Genomic DNA, 21,858 nt, shown 5'->3' with positions numbered 1-21,858 from the left:
TCAAAAGACTTGAACTAAAATCGATAGAGTTCGATCTAAATGAAAAAGTCAATCGAATAAAAAAATATTACCTTTTATTGCCATAAAAATAGTCAGAAATATATTACTATTTATCAATCACAATTTTAATCTTTTGCTTTTTGCTTCTGCTTTTGCTTTTTACACTAGTAATCTTGAAAAATATCGTTCCAAAATGTTGCTGTATTAATATAAAATACATTGTTATTTACAAGCAAATTACCAAAAAAACATAAAACTATATATATTATATTATTAATCGATGTAAGCATAAATTGGGTACATTATTGTCAAGGTCGCGGCTAGGAGGACAGAGCCGGTATGTTAAAAATCAGTCGAATGAAACTAGTAGAAGCAAAAATAGTAACTAAAAGTACACGACTGAAACAGTCGATAGTCGATTTCACTCGAAAGTTCTCAACACTAATCAAAGTCAACCAAATGATGGAATTCAAATTCTTAAGATTAGTAGAACACGATCAGAAAGTGCGATTTATGGCTGATCTAATAAACAGAATGAGCCAATTTGCTGGTGTTTTTGCTTTCTAAGATGGTGCATGTGAAAGGGCGGAAATATTGGAAGCAAGATCCTCTGGTTCTTTCTCACATTGATTCTGCAAATTCCTTTGTATTGCTCCGAAAATTAGACATTATTATAAAATATTGTTTATAAACTAGAATTATTTCAAATACGTCTCTTAAGAAAAATTCTTCGTGACTGTCATCGAGATCGTATTAAAAATAAAATTATGCCATTAAGATGTTATAATCCGTGTAAATTTGAGGAACAGACCCTGAAAGGCTTATAGAAGAAAATATTGAAATTGGATATATTCGCCGAAATAAAAAACTGAATTTTATGTATGTTACAATAGATTCAAATCATAACAGACAATTATTTAAAGCTGTTCCCCAAACAGATATTTTCGAAGGACCAACTGCTTTTAAATATTTGCGTTGCAGGTTACAGCTGATTTTTAGTTGGCTTTAGCTGGAGATTCAGGTTCAGTAGAATTTCTGAAATTGTATAGCTGCTTTTCGTTCACGAGATCTTGGACTATATAATGTATAAAAATGAAGCTGTAACTTATTCTCAATTGTTATTTGCTGTCATGTTATCTTAAACACGAGGCTGGTTTTATAGCTTTTATTTGTCAAAAACAGAAACAGGTTATTTGTCATTTAAATATTCTCGTAAACAACAAACGTTTCATATTGTTATAAGTTTGCTTTTAATCAAACACCATGATGTTATACTGATGATAACAGGTATATTTTAATTTATTTTGTAATTGTAATAAATGTCTTTATAGGTAACAGTGGAATATCCGACAAGGATTAACTGTCACAGTTACGCCAGTAACCAGGCTGGGTAAGACCGGATGTCTCTTGGGATGGTCTCTAAGTTGGTAATTGGCCAGTTGATAAGCTTAATACTGAGGACCGTTGTTCGGAGATCATGTTAGAGATTTTGTCCAGTCCAGAAAAAGTCTCGTTGGTCAAAAGGGAGCCTTTAAAATATATAAAAATAGTACTTATAGTTATATACCATAATAATCTAATGAAACCTTTGCCAGTTATTAATATGGATTAAGTTATTCTAATTTTCCAGACAAAGAAAGTTAGGATTTTCTGAAAAATCTTCATGCATACATTGGAAATATTTGATGCATCGTATTCATTTTCTCCTTTGTTGTTTTTGGAGAACCTTTTATGACAATATGAGCATTCAGTGTCATCATTTTCGCTATCTTCTTCTGTCAGATGTCTCTTCATCAGAAGACCGTTTATTTTGCCTTTAGTTTCATTGGTTCCAATAATTCGAATAGGCTGCACATTTGCTAGTACTATAAATGGGGATAAAGAGTTTTGTGATCACAATAGTGGTGTAGTTGTAGTTAGTTTTGCGCTGTCTGTGGATTTCGGAGGTGATGAGACGTCATTTACCTAAGATGCTGCATCGCTTGCACCGGTTGAAGAAGGAACATGTAACGATTTAACGAAAATATTTTCACTAATTGAAAAATTGCCGAATTGAACAGCTCGTTCAGGATGATTAGTCAGCCAATTCTCAATCTCTTGGGAGTTGTTTTAAAAGTTGTAAATAAGGGAGAAGGCAGATTATTCATCCAGTATTGTCACGTGGAGTGTCAATTTGATCTAAATTTCTTCTATGTTTCTAATCATCAAATGTCCATGAGATAATAGGATCTTCATTAGATGGTTTATCTGTGCACACGAAATGTTTCAGCCATTTGGTGAACAGTTTGATATACATGATGAATGGTATTCACCAATGTTGCTTGGAGGTACTCCATCGAGTATTTAAGTCTCTATGTATATTCTTGGAAATAGCGCCAATGAACAAATACACTTTCACTCAACTTTCAGCAGATGATAATTTGTGAAAATATGTAAAAAAATACGACAGGGGTTTGATACAAAATTAGGCTTGGCGGCGAATTTTGGCTACTTTATACGAGTCATGTAACAATAATATGTATAATCACCACTTTATATAACTTTATGAAATATCATGTGTAGGGTTTCAAAATTACTATATTTTACTTTAGAACATTTTAAAACCTTTTTTTCGTCTTTCAGTTCGCTTTTGGTGATCTTTTGAATTGCATTTGAATTTCTGTTTCCAAAACAAAATTTCACTGTGTGAAATCTATTACAAAAAAATAAGAAAGTAATGACTGACACACCTGGTATATTTAACTTTTCTGTTATTAGTATTGGATACACATATATTTTTTTCAATATATTAAAAGCTGATCTGTCATAAGACTTTTAATTATCGTATCGTTATTTTTCTTGTACTCTATTGTTCTAAAATAGTATGATCACGTTAAATATATACTAATATTATTGCTACACGTGTGAATAAAAAATATGTTATTCTAAAACACACGCCTTTTAGTATATTACCTATTATTTACTTTATTTACAAGAATGATTACTGAGATAAATTGGTTTTGTTTGCATTTTAAAATCTACTTAATCGTCCAGTCTCCCAGTTGCCACAACATTCCGATACCAGGCAGCCGATTTTTTCAATGTCCTGGTCCTGTTTGGACTGTCGAAATCCACTTGAACTATTCCAAATTTCGACCTAAATGTATAATGTTATAGTCAATTTCATTAATATCAATTGATATAATTGACTTACGCATATCCTGAGTTCCATTCAAAATTGTCTAGCAAACTCCACATGGTATAACCTTTGACGTTTATGCCATCGATGAGAATACTGTTCAGTATGCCATTCAAGGAATCCTTAAATTTCAATAAATCTTATTAGTGGTATAGATATAATAGTTAGGTTTATGTGAATTTACATAGTAAAGTTTGTTTTTCAAAAAAAAAATTTAAATCGATTTTGTTAGACACCAGCCGAATACTATTTAATATATTTTCTATTAGTCTAGAGATGAAAGAAAAAGCCAGATGTTAAATTTAAAGAAATACATTGATGAGTGAGAATATATATAAAAATTACTTGAATCTCTGTACACACTAAAAAATGTTTTTGTTATGATTTTGTCTCAACTTTGTTTTTTCGTGAGTCCACAATCTGCCCTATTGGCAATAAGTATTTCTTCTGATGTCTCAACTAAATGTATGTTCAATTAATTGAGTTTATTGGTTTCTGTTAGAAACTATAAGTTGTTACTTTTTAGTCAACTAGAAGGTGTGCAGATGTTTCTTTATATACTTTAAAAACAAGCAAGATACAATTTAAAGAGTAAAACCATTTTGGGAGGTCTTTTTTAATTAAGATTGATGTATTTAAGTACATAGAATAATAGAGAGGCAGCTCAATAGGGGACTTTGGAGAAAAGCTTTGCTTTGCCCAACATCCAGATGGGGTTAACTTGGCCATTCAAGTAATTTGATTGTTCAATTTAAATCTCCATTATAGGCACCTGTAAGGAAAATATTTTGCCCTGAAGACATTTGATAGACCCTTGGATAAAGTTTAATACATAACTGCCCTGACGTCACGATTAATTGACCAATAAAATTTAAATTAAAACAACTTATTTCATGAAATAAATTTATTAAATAAAATTCAATGAATGAAAGAAATATAATCTGTGAAACTTCAAAATATATATAAAATATAAAAATAGCATAAAAATAAATATATTTATAAAATATGAATATTATAATAAACAAAGAATTCTGGAACAAATCAAATTGTCTCTGCTGTTTTTTCCTTTTTTATATTTCTTTAGGCTCATGAATCTAATAGGATACATTAGAGTTCTGACTTTTTGTTTTCTTATACCGAAAGCAAACTTTGACTCTTTCTCTATTAAAATCCTGTTTATCTGTTTTATCCAAAAGTATATGGTGCACATTATTTTTAACACTATCTGGAAGATCATTGAATTATACACTAATTAGCAATTAGCTTCTTTTTCAGTAAGTAAAGTAAATTCTCGTTATAGGAAGCGTTGCATACCCGAATGCACAAATAATAAAGAAATGCAGAATGATTTTACTTCGAAAAAGTATTTGGCTGTGTTTGAAAAATTGTTGATTATGTTAAATATCTCAAATTGACTGGATTAATTATCAAAGACAATTATTATCGTTACAGCTTGTTTTGTTGTAAGTTGGGGTAAGTTTATTCATACTAATAATAATATAAAATATCAAATATATATTTTTTTATTTTAGAAATTAATACCCTTCTTAAAAAAACTATGCAAAAACACACGTTCAACAACCACTGAAATAATAGCTACTGAATGCAAACCTTTTAAGAAAGGATTAACCGAAGTTCTATACACTAGAAATTTTGGTGCAAAGCAATACAGAACTTAAAAAGTACTTATTGCCCAAGTAAGAACACATTTGTTAAAGGGCCATCAACTACAAATTTTATAACTACCTTGAACTCGCTTATTGCATTAAAAGAAAAAAATGTAATTATCCGAATCAATATATTTATTGACTTAGGGCTACTTAACGGGGATAGTTTGAAACTTTTTTAGACGTATTGGAGCTACTGGATTCAGAAATATACATTCTTCGGCTAGTATGTTTGAGAAATTGAAGTGCTCATCATCAATACTAACGGGGAATGATATTACCAGGAGTTGAGAAATTGCAACTTGACTCTATACTTTCAATTCCAGATGTTCCTACAGAGAACAAACGAGACAAGATAGTCCCTGAGAATTATTTTATTATATTGTCAGTAGGTCTTTGAAATATCTGTTTTATTTTATCTCACGATATTGCCATGTCGATAATATATATAACATATTTCTTGTTAAATGCCTTTAGAAAACGTAAATTTAAAACCTTTTAATTGTACACTACATAATGATCTTCCAGAGAGAATATTAAAAATAATTAGTTGCACCATATACATTTGGATAAAACAGGTAAACATAATTTTAATAGGGAAAGACTCATAGTTTGCTTTCAGTACAGTATTATAAAAAGACAAAACTTTAATATGTCGTATTACATTAATGGCACTAAACAAATATGAAAAAGTTTGTTACAATGTTCACCAAAGTTCTTAGTTTATGTTTATATATATATATATATATATATATATATATATATATATATATATATATATATATATATATATATATATATATATATATATATATATATATTCACATTGAGTTTTCTCTCTATTACTTTATGATTTTGATTTTAGTGACCAACATAGAAAAAATAGAAATTTCACGGTATAGGCGACCTTAGGGAAATGTTTTGTTTAGTTCAATCAACTGTGGCGCTGCGATCGCAAATTTTGATTGGCTAGATTAAATTCCTGGTGCCGCCACTAACATGAAATGTGATTGGTCGATCAAATTGTGTGAAATCAGCATTTTCTATGGGCGTCCATTTTTATGTTTGTTGTTTGTAGGTTATGGTTTTTGTTTAGATCACGAAATTTTCGTTTTACGTTGTGCATATTTTCTGTTTTACATTAATTATTATGGAGTAATAATATAAAATTTGATGACAATGCGTCAGTGTAGTAAAAGATGTAGTGTACCGGGGTAAAATTCTACTACGAAAATTAGACATCGTTTCCCAAAGAATGATCTCGCTCCTTTCCAAAAATGGGTTGATCAAGTAAATAATAGTAAGTTACCTGGATAAACCACAATGTAAATATATCAACGTCGTGGTGTTTGTTATGAACATTTTAGTGAAAAATTTAGAATTATCCTTCCTTCACGAACAGGTATTAGGGTAAATGCATATCTATCATTGGTTTTATCAGGTACATATAAAATTATATATCTACTACATGTCTGTTTATATATTGTTGTTTACAGAAATTCAAAACCTTATGTGAGAAAAAAGATGTTAGTAGTAATAAAATTCAATTAATGTACCAAGTTGTTCGTATGCTGTCAGTGTGATGTCTCTATATAAAGAAGTCTCACAAGAAGGTAACAATTAATATAACTGGATAATTAGTAGTAATAAATACTACTTTTAATTGTAAGATATCCCTAAAATATTTGCAATACTTTAACTTTTTAGAACAATCAGTGTTCAATCATTTTATAGTAGAGGAACTATATATTTAAATTTGATTGCTTTGTTAAGAAAATATTTGTTATTGTGCCATCAATAAATTTAATTCCTACTTTTAGGGGATTTATTACCACAAAGAAATCTATTTTGTCTAAATTTACAAATAACTACATTTGTTTAAGAAATCTTAACCAAGAATGCTTAAAGTATTTTGTTGGATCTATTAGAAGTCATGGAGGTAGAAACAGCATCCTTCCCCTAGTATGTTCGAGAAATTTTTGAAAGGGCTCATCACTTCAATTTTTTCACATCATTCTCCCGGAGAAAATTGTGAAGAAGATGAACATGTTAGATAACTTAAATTCTTTTTTAACGGGAGATCTAGTACCACTTGAGGTTGTTAAATCACCAGTTGAGTCTATATTTTCAGTTTTCAGAATTTTGATCTGAGGAAAACGAGTCTAATATTGTATTTTAGTCTTATTTCAGGCTATTTAACAAAACTTCTGAAAAAGAGACAACATGCAATATTTGTCTATATTCTATATTAAGTAGTTCCACAGATTAAATACTCTAAAATTTAAATATTTTTAAAAAACACATAAATTTTTAGTGTTTCAACTGTCCAATCCATAATGATTTTCAAGACCAAATTTTAAGTTATTATGAGGTGTGATTGTATTTTTGGTTTAATGAAGTTAATGCAATATCAACAGGGAAGGATTTAAAGTTTACCTTCAATATATCAAGATAAGTTAGAACTCTAATAGATCCCATAAAATTGATGGCACTAAACATATATGGGAAGGCGTTATAGAAGGATTATAGATATTTTAATATTGCCTAGAATAGAGTTCATAATTGTTTTTTTTTGCTTTTTGTTAATATATATTTATATTATTTACACTTCTGTATATTTGTATAGGATTTTATTTTAATAAATTAATTTTAAAATTTAAATTTGATTTTTATTTAAATACTATTGGTCAATAAGTGTGACGTCACAAAATAATCAGGGGAAATGGCAGACCAATCAAAGCAAAGTATTTTCCTTACAGATTTCTACATAACTATTTTAAACTAACCAATTAAATTCGCATTATCAGCGCCGCCAATGATTGGACTAAGCGAAACTTTGCCCCACTACTTACCATTGCAGTTGCACACCCCTGGTGACCAACAATGTCTTGACAGCACCGAAAGTTAATCAGCAGAATTGTCACTCAATGTGTCATATAAGCACCCATATCAGGTGTCACCCAATTTACTATCGTCAAATGCTTCCACGAAATGAGATAATTCAAACACAAATGAATTTAACATATGAAAACTGAATACCAGGCCGCAAAAAAATCTGTTTGTGGAAAATTATGATGGGTAATAAAATTATATATAATTTTAAAATTAGTACATCGCTTGTAACGATATCTACTTGAAGAATATTTTCCGTGTATCTAGTAGGGCATTAAGGACGCTGATGACTCCTGGAAATTAGTGAAATGGTACCAATAAAACCATTTATTCAAATTGACTGAAGAATTTAATCAGACAAGCTTATTTATTGCGTGACAAGGGTAGAACTCATGGTGTTTGCAAGATTCAGAAGACTCTCCTGAATTTTGGACGGAAGGTTTCATCAGACTTAATGCACGACATTCGATCTAATCTGAGAGATGGTATAATATTACAGAAAATAATAAACTATGTTTTTAAAAATATCTTGGTTGCGATAACTAATTTTATGTTAGGTAATTTTAAAAAATTACAAATAATTTTAAATAGGTTCAGATATTACTCACATTCAAATATGTAATTCTAGTATCGTCATCCAATCCACCAGTATCAGGCCAACCGTTCTCTGTAATGAAAATCTCTTTGGGTCTGTAATGATCGTTAACAAAATTGATAATACTTCTAATTCCATTGGAATCAGAAATAAATCTTCCATCACTGCTATGTAGCCAAGAGGGATCCGTCCATTTGATGTAGGCGGAATCTTGATCCAGAGATGGAGCTGAATAGTAGTCTTCGCCTGATGGTTCGACTATGTAGCTCGAATAACTGTTAAATTGATATGAGTGGCATTATTGATTCCGCTGTTCATATATAATGGTAACATCACATTAGACAAAAAGCTAAACACATTGGAACCAAAATAAAACGACTATACTGGTTTGTCTGAAGATATTCTCAACTTGATCTAAAATCAAAGAGGTTCATCTATAAGATAATTAGAAAGCCAATTTGGACCTATGGCGTGCAACTATGGGGTTGGACTAAAAATTCAAATTAACTAGTCATACAACGCTGTCAAAACATGGTTCGATTGATTACAAATGCCTATCGCTACGTAATCAAAGAGAAACTGCACGATGACCTGGAAATCAAATAAATTTGCGAAGTTATCGAAGATTTCGCCTTGAAACACGAAATAAGATTACTAAATCATATTAACGTGAAAGCAATACAACTGCTGGATAGCGCGCAGGATGTCAGGAGATTGAAGCGAACCAAACCACACGAACTTATGAAAAGTGTATACATTTAGTGTAAATTATAGCTATACGTTATTATAATTTTGTTATTGAGGAATACATATTGATGTATTTTCTCGCACTCGTCTTGCTTGTGAATTAATCCCAGTACAAATGAAAAGTAGTAATAAATTGGTGTATAATTAAGATTGTACTAAGCGTATCTAATAAAGATATTATAAAAATATATATAATGGTGAGGTACTTACGCGTTTAAAGCGAAATAGTCTGCGGAACCTCTGATAAATTCCTTTTGTTGCGGAGTAAATTCTGGAAGCCTGGAAAAGTTATATCCTTCTATCCAGCTTCTATATGCCACGCGTTCTTTGACAACTTCAGGCCAGTCCCCATTAAAAACTGGGTTAGCAAACAATCCGCACTAGAATAATGGAAAAGTAATGTTTTATAGTAAAATTAATTTATAATTAAATATAAGAATAAGTTGTGTTATTTAGTAGGGATTTTATTTTTTTCTGTGAACAAACTTTCAAACCAATGCCACATTTTGAAAATAACACGTATATTTCCAATTGCAGGAACAGCAGCCCTTTATATAAATCTGGCTATTATAAAAAACAAGAAAGGTGTACTCTCTAGTATTTTACCAAGTAATAGAACCTTGACAAGGTACGGCAAAGGTACTCTGATAATCTACAATCAGGTATTTCCCATAGAGGTAAGAAGCTCACAACCAATTGAAATGAATTAGTGAACCAGGGACACAAGACACATGCGGCCCACCATCGAAACGATGAAATATTAAATTTATGCCTTAAATAGCATGTTAGAAAAATGTTTTTGTTCTGTATTAACATCATATTAAACTTGAATAAACTGTGTTCTTAGGCAAAAATAAAAGCTTCTTTAGTGGGTTACTGTTTGGTGTTGATTTTGGACTAAAGATTAAGTCTGGTTAATCAGTGATGGTACTCGATTCGCAACGTGATCACAGGGTTCATAGTTATGTACCATTATCACTTATATATTTCTTTAGGTTATTTGTAATCAAATGCCTTTACCGTTAATTAATTCATGCATTGAAAGAAAGGTTTCAACGCTGTACTAACTGATTTATGATAATGCATGCGTGTACAATATAATGCATAAGTGTTGGCCAGACCGTTATTTGGTCGATGTGATTATGATTGTGATTTCATAGATAACCTTATCCTATGGACTTATATCCATATATCTTCATTAGTTTTGCTATTTCTATTGTTTCTGATGTTCAAAAAAAAACTGTTGCTGAGAGTTATTGAATAATCTAATTTTTGGTGATGATGAAAATAATCCATAAATATTTTATTCTTATTTATTTTTTATTTTGTCAGCCTGTGGAGCCGAGTAAAATTTTAATTACAATTAATAAGAATGATAATAAATATCAGTATATGCAAACCATTACAATTAATATCAGAACGCAAGATGAATAAACATAGAGAGTATAAATAAAATATATAAATAAACAAAGGTAAAATTATGTTAGCCGTTAGTTATGCAATTAACATGATTACACAGAATGACATAGAAACAACATTATTTCGATAAGGCTAGACAAGCTGGAGTACACCTGTGGCTGCACGGTAGTTGATTAGTTGATTCAGGTTATTCAGTTGAACGAAATATTCCATGGTGTCCACCATTCCAAGTGACTGTCTCATGGGTCTGTACTTGCGACATTCAATTAGTAAATGTCTTACACTCAATAAGGTTTGACACCCGTTACACATAGGAGGTCCTACACCTTTTAGCAGATATTCATGGGTAAGTCTGCAATGCCCGATTCTTAGTCGAGACAAGATGCTCAATTGATGTCTTCCTATATATCGAATATAGGGATTTTATTAAAAGTCTTTCTTGATTTCCTATAATTTGTTATTAGTCAGTAGGTCTCGTTGTAATTGGTCGAGATTTCTAAAAAAGTTTTTACGATAGGACTTTATATCACTCTTTCAACTTCTTCCTTTCCAGCGAGGTAGTCGGTTTTCTCATTAGCCGTGATTCCCCTATGAGAGGTAACCCGCGAATAAAAGAAAATTGTGCCGCTTCTTATTGTGGTGGTATGCAGTTCCCTGATGCTCTCTATCAAAGGGTGACCCATCCCCGCTAAACTGAAAGTCTCCAAGGATGGTCTTGGAGTCCGTGACAATTACTACAGGTCTACTATTCGGCTTATTTTGAATGGACAATAAGGCTTTGTATATTGCTAGTAATTTAGCAGTGAATACACTAATCTGGGAGGGTAGTTCAAAATGCCCCTACGCGAATTCTAATGTAGAGGCTGCTCCTACATAATTTCCAAAAAATGTGGAACGCTGCACGATTTTGCGTGTCATCCTTGCTCAAGGGCCATGCTAATCTTCTTTGTATCGTTCCAATTTTAGTATATGTACCGTCGACGCGAGTACAATCCATAGATATAAATATGTTATTACTCACACACTTTAAAAGTCTTTCTCTTCGTTTTAGATACACTTATTTATATGCATTTGATAAAGCAATGAGAAATTGACAAAGTTTGGCTACCAATTATTCAAGCTATAGATAACATGATTTGATTTATTCCAATTGATCATCGAAATAAAACAGTTTATATTAAAGAATAAAATGACGAATAGTGCTATATATTTAAAAATTCGTGAAAAAAACGTATTCAAATGGAATATCTTATAGGTTTATATACATTGTATTGCGCAAATATTGCTTTTTCTGAATTATATTCGTTTATTCAATTGTGTCATGATGGATTAATATACGAAATGTATGTGTATGGTGATATAACGATGTGAAATAGTACAGATGCTGCAGCATAATTTAAACAAACGATAGTTAATACTAAACTGATTATAATGTTGTTTTTAATACAAAAACATACAATTTTCATCCCCTATAATTGAATATTAAACAGAGTTCAATCAGAGTGAATATCAAAATAAATTAAATATGTCCTAATTTTGATACATAAAAGAAACGATTTATGGCCTTTGAAGGAATAAAATCTGAGAATATTTACGGGAAAGTATATTTTGAACCTCTTGTTCTAATTACCAAGCATATGAGTATTTTAAATCGTTTCCCGTGACCTTTTCGAAGTGCATGGTACTGAAAACTGTTATTACTGCAACTAGACATATGCATTATTTTTGTTATTCAATATCGAGATATTATAGAATGCTATAGATATCAATTAACGGGCACTTTTAAATAATATATCATAGATTTTTGTTTCAAATGATAAACAATAGTTGCTTTAAAATTAAACATTGTACCTAATAAATAAACTGTACTTACAAAGAATTCTAACGCTCTAATTTGGGCTTCTATATCTTCGGTGCTATTTGATTTGGCGTAGAACCAGAAACACATGTTGTTGAAACCAAGTAATCCTAAAAGAATAGCAAATTAAATTAATATCAATCAATAATTGAACGATTTTTGGATCATATAATTTTAAACGGTATTATTTTTATTTAGTTTTACTCTCACCTTTTTGTTCCTGTCTAAATTCATTGTTATAAATATGCCATATTGTTGCATGGGATAAAATTTGAGTGTAGGCGCATTGGTAAATTCCTTCGCCTGGTAATATTAAACCTGGTGCGAATGAGCCCTAAAATATTCCAAAAATTGAACTAGGCTATTTACAATAAAACTTCGGATGCTTTTTTAATGTACAGTTGACTCTTCGTCGCCCTAATAGTTGCTTTAATTGTTATGATAAGCTAGATGCAATCTAGCGACAAAAAGATGCAATCTGTGAATTCCGCTATAAGAATATTGTCTAATATTAGTCAATCAAGGGCCTCCAATTCGATGGCCAATAGTTTAAATATCAGCATTATTTCAAGTAAAGTAAATTATTTTACCAAATACAAGACACCACCTGTTCATGTTAGATTTCGCGAAATATTATCAGGTGATCCTGAAGCCCTTCTGAAGAAACTTATTCTTCGACGGTTTTCTTGGATTTATCGAAAATATAAATTCCGCCATTGAAATGTCTGATAAGATACATGTGAAAGAGCTTAGTCCGTTCAAAGTTATTTTGTACATACATTTAAATTTGTGACATCAAAACGTCGCAAACTGAATTTTAGTTTAGTTTGGCTTTAACATACAACAAAATTTTAATCTGAATGAAACAATTGATGAACAAAAATATTAAGAAATTTAATTTATTTTAACATTATAGCACATCTAAAAACTAGCTATAACCTCTTATCACTATTGCCTTCAAGAATTTTGTATACGTCTGACAACCGGACGACATTGACAGACTTATTTGTTTACGTTTTCGAACTAATAAGACAGCATTGTGTCTCTTTTTAACTAGACTAAAATGAGAAGGAAAATTTGACTGGAAAAATGGCAATCCATTCAACATGCTGATGATATATATACAAAAAAATTTGAATATAGTAACGATAATTTTTTAATTTTTGGGGCTATGTTGACACCGAAATCAATAAGTGATCCCTAAGGGCCTTCAATTAAAAAGCATATTATATTTTCAAAAATATAAGTGTATACTTCGACAAGGTTCTCCTGAATCTGCTATAAAAAGAAATACCGCTATAAAAATTATGACACGGTATAATCTAATAAAGAATATTATTACTTGAATGAACATTTCCAATAATTAACAAATTCCAACCCAATCCAAAATTCGAATGTTTTTATGCAATTATAAATAAAATACAGACTATCTTTAAAAAATGAACTTAATTACCTAAGAAGATTCCTATGAATGGCTATATTTTTAGTGATGCAAATTAAAAAATCTTGAAAAGTTGTAGAAAGTGGTTCCAGAGAAGTGTTTTTACTTCTTAAGACGCCAACATTCTCTTGACTAATGACTAAAAGACTTAATTGTATCTTAGAACTTTCTTAGTGTATGAAAATCAGTCAATGCCTGTCAGCACCTAGAGTATTATCAGCTAGAGTATTGCTGATGTATAATTAATTAATAAAACTATTATTATGAGTCGAAGTAATCGGTATAATATTCCAAAAATATGTTGAGGTATGGGGGATTGTTAAACTAATATAAACACCATGCAATATAGTACATTGCAGATGCAGTGTTGCATACTGGCAACACTGTATCTGTACAGTTAATGCGACGCCCATATATTGCTCTGTTCACAACCAAGTCTTGTAGATTATATTTCGGTGTATTGCAACTGTTAAAACTAGCGATCGGTGAAAAGCGATCTCTCAGATGTTGCTTAACATTGCACCAGCAACGATATCCATAGTAATGATTATCATCAGTGAAGAGAAATAATAGGCTAAAGATAATAGGCGAGGAAGCTCGACAAAGTTAAAATTCATAGACTGGCTGCTGGTGTTAAACCTTTTATAACGGAAGTATGGCCTTATGATTCATTATTTATATTGTTTCTTGTAAGTTCCGTTACGATTTTAGCGGCAATATATAAATGTATCTGGACGCTACGAATGATGAAGTTCTTACCAAGTCGTTTCCAGATGAAAATGCACCCGTACACTAATACAACTGAATCGTTTCAGTACTACTTTGGGAAATAATATTTTCTGATCAGCATAATCGCCAGACCTTAATATAATTGAAACGTTATAAGGAGTTTTAGAGCAGAGAATAAGGAGTATATTTCAATTTTCAATATCATTGAAGCACTTAGCCAATATTTTAGTACAAAAGTGGGAGAGCACTCAAAAATTAGTAAATTCATACTCTCCTTACGGCTCCTCAATAATGGTGTTCACATTATATTGTTGATCCCCTGTATATTTTGTTTTTTAGTTGCCGGACCATCAGAATCAATTTTGTCTATTTTTTCAGTCAATTACCTCTTCATAACTGTAGAGGCAATTGATGGCTGGTTCATTTAGTGACACCCAGTATTTAACATACTCGCCAAAATACTTGAAACAAATTCTAGCATACTGCCCAACATAATCAGCCATACGAGGATTTATCCAGCCTCCAAGTAGTTCTAGGTATTGGGGCAAGTCCCAATGAAATATAGTAACCACAGGTTCAATCTCTGCCTCTCTGAGCGCCTAATGTTAAGACAAGAAAATATGAATGAGAAACATTACTTTGACAACACCAAGTTGATGTTCCTTACTTGAAATACGCTGATATAGTGATCGATTCCTGCTTGATTAATGTTAGTTGGTCTACCATCAGGAAGGATACGGGTCCATGCAATGGAGAGCCTGTATTAAAATATCGAATATAATTGTATTAATCAAGTGATTGAAGTATGATATAACCTGAAAGCTTTCAACCCAAGCTCTTTCATAATGGCAATATCCTCAGGATAAAGATGGTAGGAATCGCACGCTACGTCCGCTGTGGTGTTATCAGCGATGGTGCCCGGTTCGTGGTTGAATACGTCCCAAATGCTAGGGCCCTTTCCATCTTCGTTCCAAGCTCCCTCATATTGAAAAGCTGACGATGCGGTCCCGAACAGGAAGTCTGGAGGAAACTCCCGAACCGCTTGACAACTAGGTATCAAAGTATATCAATGAGTAATCAGTTCAAAACTCGAAAATAAAAATACAGTTATTACAAGGTTTCACATTTATAAAGCGGTGAAATGATATAGTAGTTAACAAAGGTTAATTACAATTCGATACGGTATAGTTGGTCATCGATAATAAGTACCATGAAGTAACGGTCGGATTGCAAAATATTGTCGACAATGAGAACAAAGCGGTATATCAAATAAATGAAAATAAATCTAGTGAATTTAATCCGATTTTATGAATGTTGTGTTAAGTATTAATAATCAAGTAAACATTAAGAGTCCAGTGTCAATAGAAATATTGTTTTTCTATGTTTATGAAAAGAATTAATAAAGTCGGCGAAACTATCAATAATTTTTTGGGTATTATATGTTGTTAGTGTGAATCCATTTTTCTCAAGAGGCTATAATTAAGTAGTAAGAAATTTTGAGTATATTTTTACAATCACACAACTTCTTTTACAGCAATTATGGCCCTATCAAACTTCTGGCTTCAATATTGCTACTCATTTTCAGTTATAGTAAAGAAATGGCTGTAAAAACAATGCTAAATGACTTTTACTGAGCCTAGAGTTTGTCGAGAACTTACAAAAAACATGCAATTTTTGCTTCAGCCTATAAAGGCCGGATCGCCAAAGAAAATTTAATTCACATTCAGACAGTCTATTAGTCCGATTATATGTCGAATTTAATTCTTGACATTAGAACATAGAGACAGCATTTGACGACCTCAATAAGCCTTCGACAACCAATGACTTTGACTTAAAAAAAAGATGTCCAACCGCGCAGACTAGTATCCTACCGGTTCAGACGAGTGGGCTCATTGGGATCTCGATTCTGCTACAAGATAAGGTAGAATTTTGGTCTGGATTACATTCAAACTGAATGACGGTCTTTAAGTACAAAAAAAGTCGACGAGATCTGTTTAATTTTTAACTAAAATTGATGAGCTTTAGTGGAGAAAAGATATAGAAAAAGTAGCATAGTGACAGTCTAACACAGCAGTCTAACAGTAACGTTTGGTAGATGATGCTCTGCACCTACAAGTCAATGTGTACATAATCTCGACCTGTGATTGCTGGGACAAGGTCGTCAAAAATTCACTATGCATTTGGTGAAGAAAAATGGCATTACCAGAATATATTAACATAGACGAAGGAAGAGATTAGCCCTGAAAAACAACGACTTAAAAAAGGACCCATAAATATAGAGACCGATTTAAATTTATTTAGTGCAGATGGTCCACTGGATTATAAAGAACTTGATAATTGGAGAAAATGCCAAATCTAGCCTGAAAATCAAACTGGCTGTGTAAACGAAGTTAATAAATATGTTTCTGGAAATTTCTGTTTAATTTCCGCGATCTTAGTAAACAAACTAGACCTATATCGGAATATAAGAAATTTAAAACGGGAAAAATAAATATTAGACAACGTTGGGTAAAAGTCCTGCTACCATTTTGATTCCCTATAACTTTGTTTAAAGAAAAGTTAAGTAAATTCGGTTTTCATAAAAAGTTTACTTGGTAATTACGTTCTCTTTTAGTTATGATTAAAAAATTATATCGGCTATGTGGTGACCGAGATTCGCTATGCAATTTTCGGCTCCTTTTAAGGCATTTTTCATGACATCCTGCCTCATCTCAGGCTGAATTTCTACAATTTCGTGACCAATATAGTCTTTAAGACGTTGAATAGTTTGGGGCTTGTTCACATAAACTTCTTCTTTTAAAAAACTCTATAAGGAAAAGTCTGGTACTGTCAAATCTGGACATTAGGCTGGCCATGCTAAATCGCCACTTCGCGAAATTAGTTTTCTCGTGGAAAAACATTATTCAATAATTGAATTGTTGAACGAGCTGTGTGTTCTGTGGCCCCATCTTTCTGAAACTACATATCCTCTAGTCCTTGCTCTTACATTTCAGGCATAAGAAAATCTCGAATCATTCGGTAGCGTTCAGCAGTAACAGTAACGGCGATACCTTGGTCATTTTTAAAAAAATAGGGACCAATAATGTTTCCAGCATGAACACCACACCATACAGTTGTTTTTAGTGGATGCAATGATGTTTCATGAATTTATTGACGTGGCCACTGAGGAGAAAATGGGCTTCATCCTTCATTATCATTTTAAATAAAAAATCTTCAATTTCACCAGACAGCCTTAGGATTGCGTTACTGTACTCAACTCGTTGATCAGGATCTCTCGATAACAATTTTTGGACTAATTGAATTTTTTGCGGGAACATTTTCAAATAAGTTTTCAAAATTCGCCTTAAACTGAGTGCAGAAATATGTAACTGGGAACCATGTCTCCGAATTGATGTTTCTGGAGGCTCCACAACACTATCGCGCACACATCACAGCTACATCTTCAGCATTACGAGACGTCCGTTGTCTTCCAGAATGAGGCCTGTCTGCTGTCGTACCGTACTGTCGAGAATTCGCATGTAAACAATAAATTGTGGTTTTGTGAAACACTAGACAATTAGGATATTTTTGACGCAAAAGTGGCAATAATAGATCAATTATGTTCAATACGTATTGTCAACATCTCTGCTCGTTCTTGTGGTATATATTTATCCATAATATAATTTGGATCGTCTACACAACACAATGGTTAAAGCGAAACTAAGCTAAACGTCACATAACCAAGATGGCGCGCAATCAAAATGATAGCCTGTTACTATAAAACATAAGTATTAATAAGAAAAATACATTTAAAAGTTAATGTTAATATATGTATATGATTGTTCGTAAATAAGTCAAATGAAATGGAACATAATTATGTAGTAATATAACTTCTTTGCAGATTGCTTGCAAATTCATAAAAAATAATTGTTAACTGTAATTGTGTACTTCTGTTCTTTCGTAGTGTAAACAAATTGCTGGCGAAATTTTGAGAAATATTAAAATCCATTTTAAAATCATAAAATATCATCAATAAATATTAAAAAAAAACCTTTTAATATTAATTCATAGTTATACATATAAATATATAGTATACAAATACATATATAACTATATATACATATAGTCAATTCAAAACAGCAGTGACACGAGTGTCAATATGTGTCTGCCTAAAGTTATAAATTCATTTTACAGTCAGACAATATTATCCTTGTCAATTTACTCTATTTAGAAGGAGATAGAATATTCTTAGAGAAGTTCGAACATGTAACGGAATGAGCCTGCAAAACTTGTCCGTTTGCCGAACGTCTGAAAATTCTTCAAAATATTATAATTACAGGTTATAAACCGGCAAACGTTGTTTTAACGCTTTGTTTTAATAAATTTGAAATCGCCGCGGTTTTTATTGAAAATATTTTTTGCATCTTGCAGCTGCACTATATATTAGTATGGACACAGTCACTAAAATATCTCAAAAAATAAAAAACAATGTAACATTAAATTCGCGAAAAGAAACCGTGCTTATGCGAAACAGGTGACGAATGAAGATCAGCTTGGTGTTTCAGAGATCAAATATACGAAATGTATAAAACAGTAAGTAGTTTTTTCAATCGAAATATAATTTAATACAATTATTTCAGAGAAAATTGTTATTCTGGAAAGTATCCATAAAAATCCAAAAGATATACGGCTATTTGAGAGATGTAGAACATAAGTTCATACATTGTTAGTTAATATAGGATATAAGTGGTGTAAAGATAACCCACGAAGAGGTTTAATGGAACTTTCAGAGATTGTTTTAAAAAGATTACAATCTTTAAAAACATATAATAAAATCAAGGAAGAATTATATCAATTTATATATTTAAATGAGACATGAATATTTCAGAATGGTACATTGGGTTGCTCATGGCAAGACGATAATAAATATAATGTAAAGACAACAAAAGTTGATGGAAAAAGGTAAATGTTGGAGCAGATGCAGATGTGGCAAATGTATTAAGGAGAATGCAGTGATTAAATGTAGTTTTACCAATAAAGATGTATACAGATAGTAACAGGATAAACTAAAGAGAAATATAGTAATATCATAATGACTTTACAAGGATGCATTGCATCAAAAGAAACAAGAACTAAGCGTAAAACATAAATATGCTCTCTAGTGAAAGTAAAATACATTACTCAGATATACAATTGTTAATTAAGTGGATTAGGCATTCGGGGGATACCACTACATACAAAAACGTGCCTAGAATCCCACCGATACTATTGTGGAAAAAAGCTCAATGTATATATAATAAAACAATTCTAAAGTATAAATTATTGTGGTTGTAAAATTAATTGTAGTTTCAAGCTCTTCTATTATAAATCCATTTGATGTACTATAATGTTAAAATAAATTATATTTAATAGAATATATGTTCAATTATTTTATTTATCTTAAAATTTTTGTCTGAGCCAAAATGTACTAAAACTTAAAGTTGCTGGCAACATTGCGACGTCTCCCGTGTCGCCGCTCTTTTGAATTGACTATATATAGTATAGTAATGGTACAAACTGTACAAACACAATATCTGTTACAGTAAAATATAATAGTTACCTAATGAGTATTGAAACCAATAGAATACAGCGTTTCATCGTTACTATTCACGGGAACAACTAGATGACTGCTATTTGAATGTAATTTTTATATCGCAATAACATGTTTAAATAAAAGATCAGACATCGAGTAAAGTTTGCAAACTTTTATTTCCTGGGATTATGGGGATTAAAATAGTAATTCATACTTTTTGAATAAATAATTTTAGTGTTATGTGCTGGTTAATTTCTTACGTAATTATACAATAGAGTTGATTTTCCAAATTTGCACTTGATAAATATAAATCATTCGATTTGAATAGGGCTTCTGTTTTGAAACGTGATTTTCTGTTTTGAATATTTTGATATAATATGTATAATATCTATAAACATTAAGCTTTAATTAATGCTGTAGTTTTCATTTTCTATTATGCATTATGTTATAATTACGGCGCTGATTTCATTTTATCTCTGTTAGAGATGTAAGTTGTTTGTCATTTAAGAGATTTTAGAGAGTTAGGTAAGGAAATAAATTGTAATTCAGTCCTAATGTCTTGATGATGGATGAGTTTATCATTTGTGGTCGAAATATTTTTTTAACTTCGTCAACTGTTGAAAGAATTGAAAAAAAAATGATTCTATTGATAGTATTAAATCCATGTCCTATAATAAACAGTACAGTACAGTAGCTGTCTTACTGATGAAATTTCGGTAACATTAATTTTATTTTCGTAAACAAGAACTATATATTTCAAGAATCTCTTCACAAGTTCTATATATATTCAGTAAAGTTTTGCGTCTCCATATTTACAAAATTAATCTGAACTGATGAAACTCATTTGCACATTCATGGCTTTGATAAACATTGAAACGGTCACCTTGATAGTTCAGAAAGTCCAAATTATATTACCAAAACTTAAATGTATCTACAATGGGTCATCGTTTGCTACGAAGTTTAAACTGGAAAGATCATCCAGACCCTGTTTCTTCGAAAATAATGCTCGTCAATCTATGCCGATGCCAAATATCATATACTTAAGTTATAGGTCATGCGATATAGATACTTCATTTCTTTTTATGAGATCATTTGCAATTTAAAGTTGACTATATATTGAATGAGAAGATTCAACGTAGCATTTGCTTAAATATATTTCTGGTAAAATAGTCGTGGATAATTTCGTTAAAGTCACTGAAAGTAACATATGACATACTGTTCGTATTTGGAGTTTTTAGTACTAGTGATTTAGATAAGAGAGATGTAGATTGTAAGATGTAGATCATAATTTATAATGATTGTCTGCAATCGAGCGTGTCATTGAAAAAAGATGCGCTAAAGTATAATTTTATTGCCGATTGCCAAATTTAGCAAATATTGTAAAAATAAACAATACTAATTTACAGAATTCAATATAACATTGGAGTATGCAGAGCACAGAAACCTGACGGTGGGTCGTTCGGTATCCATAAGTACGGTAACTTAAAAAAAATTTAAATAAATATGTATGGTCTGTTCATAGTTTATTTGTTTATACGTCACTGAAATTTGTGACGTCAAAACGTCAGTCAGTTTGGCTTTACGTACATACAACAAAATTCTAATCTAAATAAAATAATTAAACAAAAATTCTGTTATTAAAAATAATTTATTTTAACATTATAGTACATCTGATGCATATATTTTCAAATGAGTAAAAACTATAATTAAGAGTTGTTTTGTTATATTTACATGGAACTCCTTTCCACACCACCCATGAGGTAGAGTTTTAGGCACATATT

The 21,858-nt window shown here is 31.2% G+C and overlaps 1 protein-coding gene and 1 non-coding gene across 2 annotated transcripts; both read right to left on the bottom strand.

Annotated features, from left to right (window-relative positions):
• Positions 1-2,962: 2,962 nt before the first annotated feature.
• Positions 2,963-20,193, bottom strand: LOC143196365 (myrosinase 1). The gene is made up of 10 exons (XM_076404029.1): positions 20,105-20,193; positions 15,342-15,575; positions 15,194-15,284; positions 14,913-15,125; positions 12,567-12,690; positions 12,372-12,466; positions 9,290-9,459; positions 8,346-8,607; positions 3,194-3,300; positions 2,963-3,136 (listed from the first exon to the last, which is right to left on the bottom strand). The coding sequence occupies exons 1-10, from the start codon at positions 20,140-20,142 to the stop codon at positions 3,022-3,024; spliced, it is 1,449 nt and encodes a 482-aa protein (XP_076260144.1). The 5' UTR covers positions 20,143-20,193; the 3' UTR covers positions 2,963-3,021.
• Positions 11,382-11,488, bottom strand: LOC143196756 (U6 spliceosomal RNA). Its single transcript, XR_013005824.1, has one exon. It is a non-coding gene; the product is annotated as a U6 spliceosomal RNA (small nuclear RNA).
• Positions 20,194-21,858: the final 1,665 nt, after the last annotated feature.

The sequence above is a fragment of the Rhynchophorus ferrugineus genome, unplaced genomic scaffold (genome assembly GCF_030347505.1).
Source record: "Rhynchophorus ferrugineus isolate W39M unplaced genomic scaffold, kcgeb_rfMv2 rfM4, whole genome shotgun sequence".
In the NCBI taxonomy this organism is placed as follows: Eukaryota; Metazoa; Arthropoda; class Insecta; order Coleoptera; family Curculionidae; genus Rhynchophorus; species Rhynchophorus ferrugineus.
This window is presented reverse-complemented; position numbering and strand designations above follow the sequence as displayed.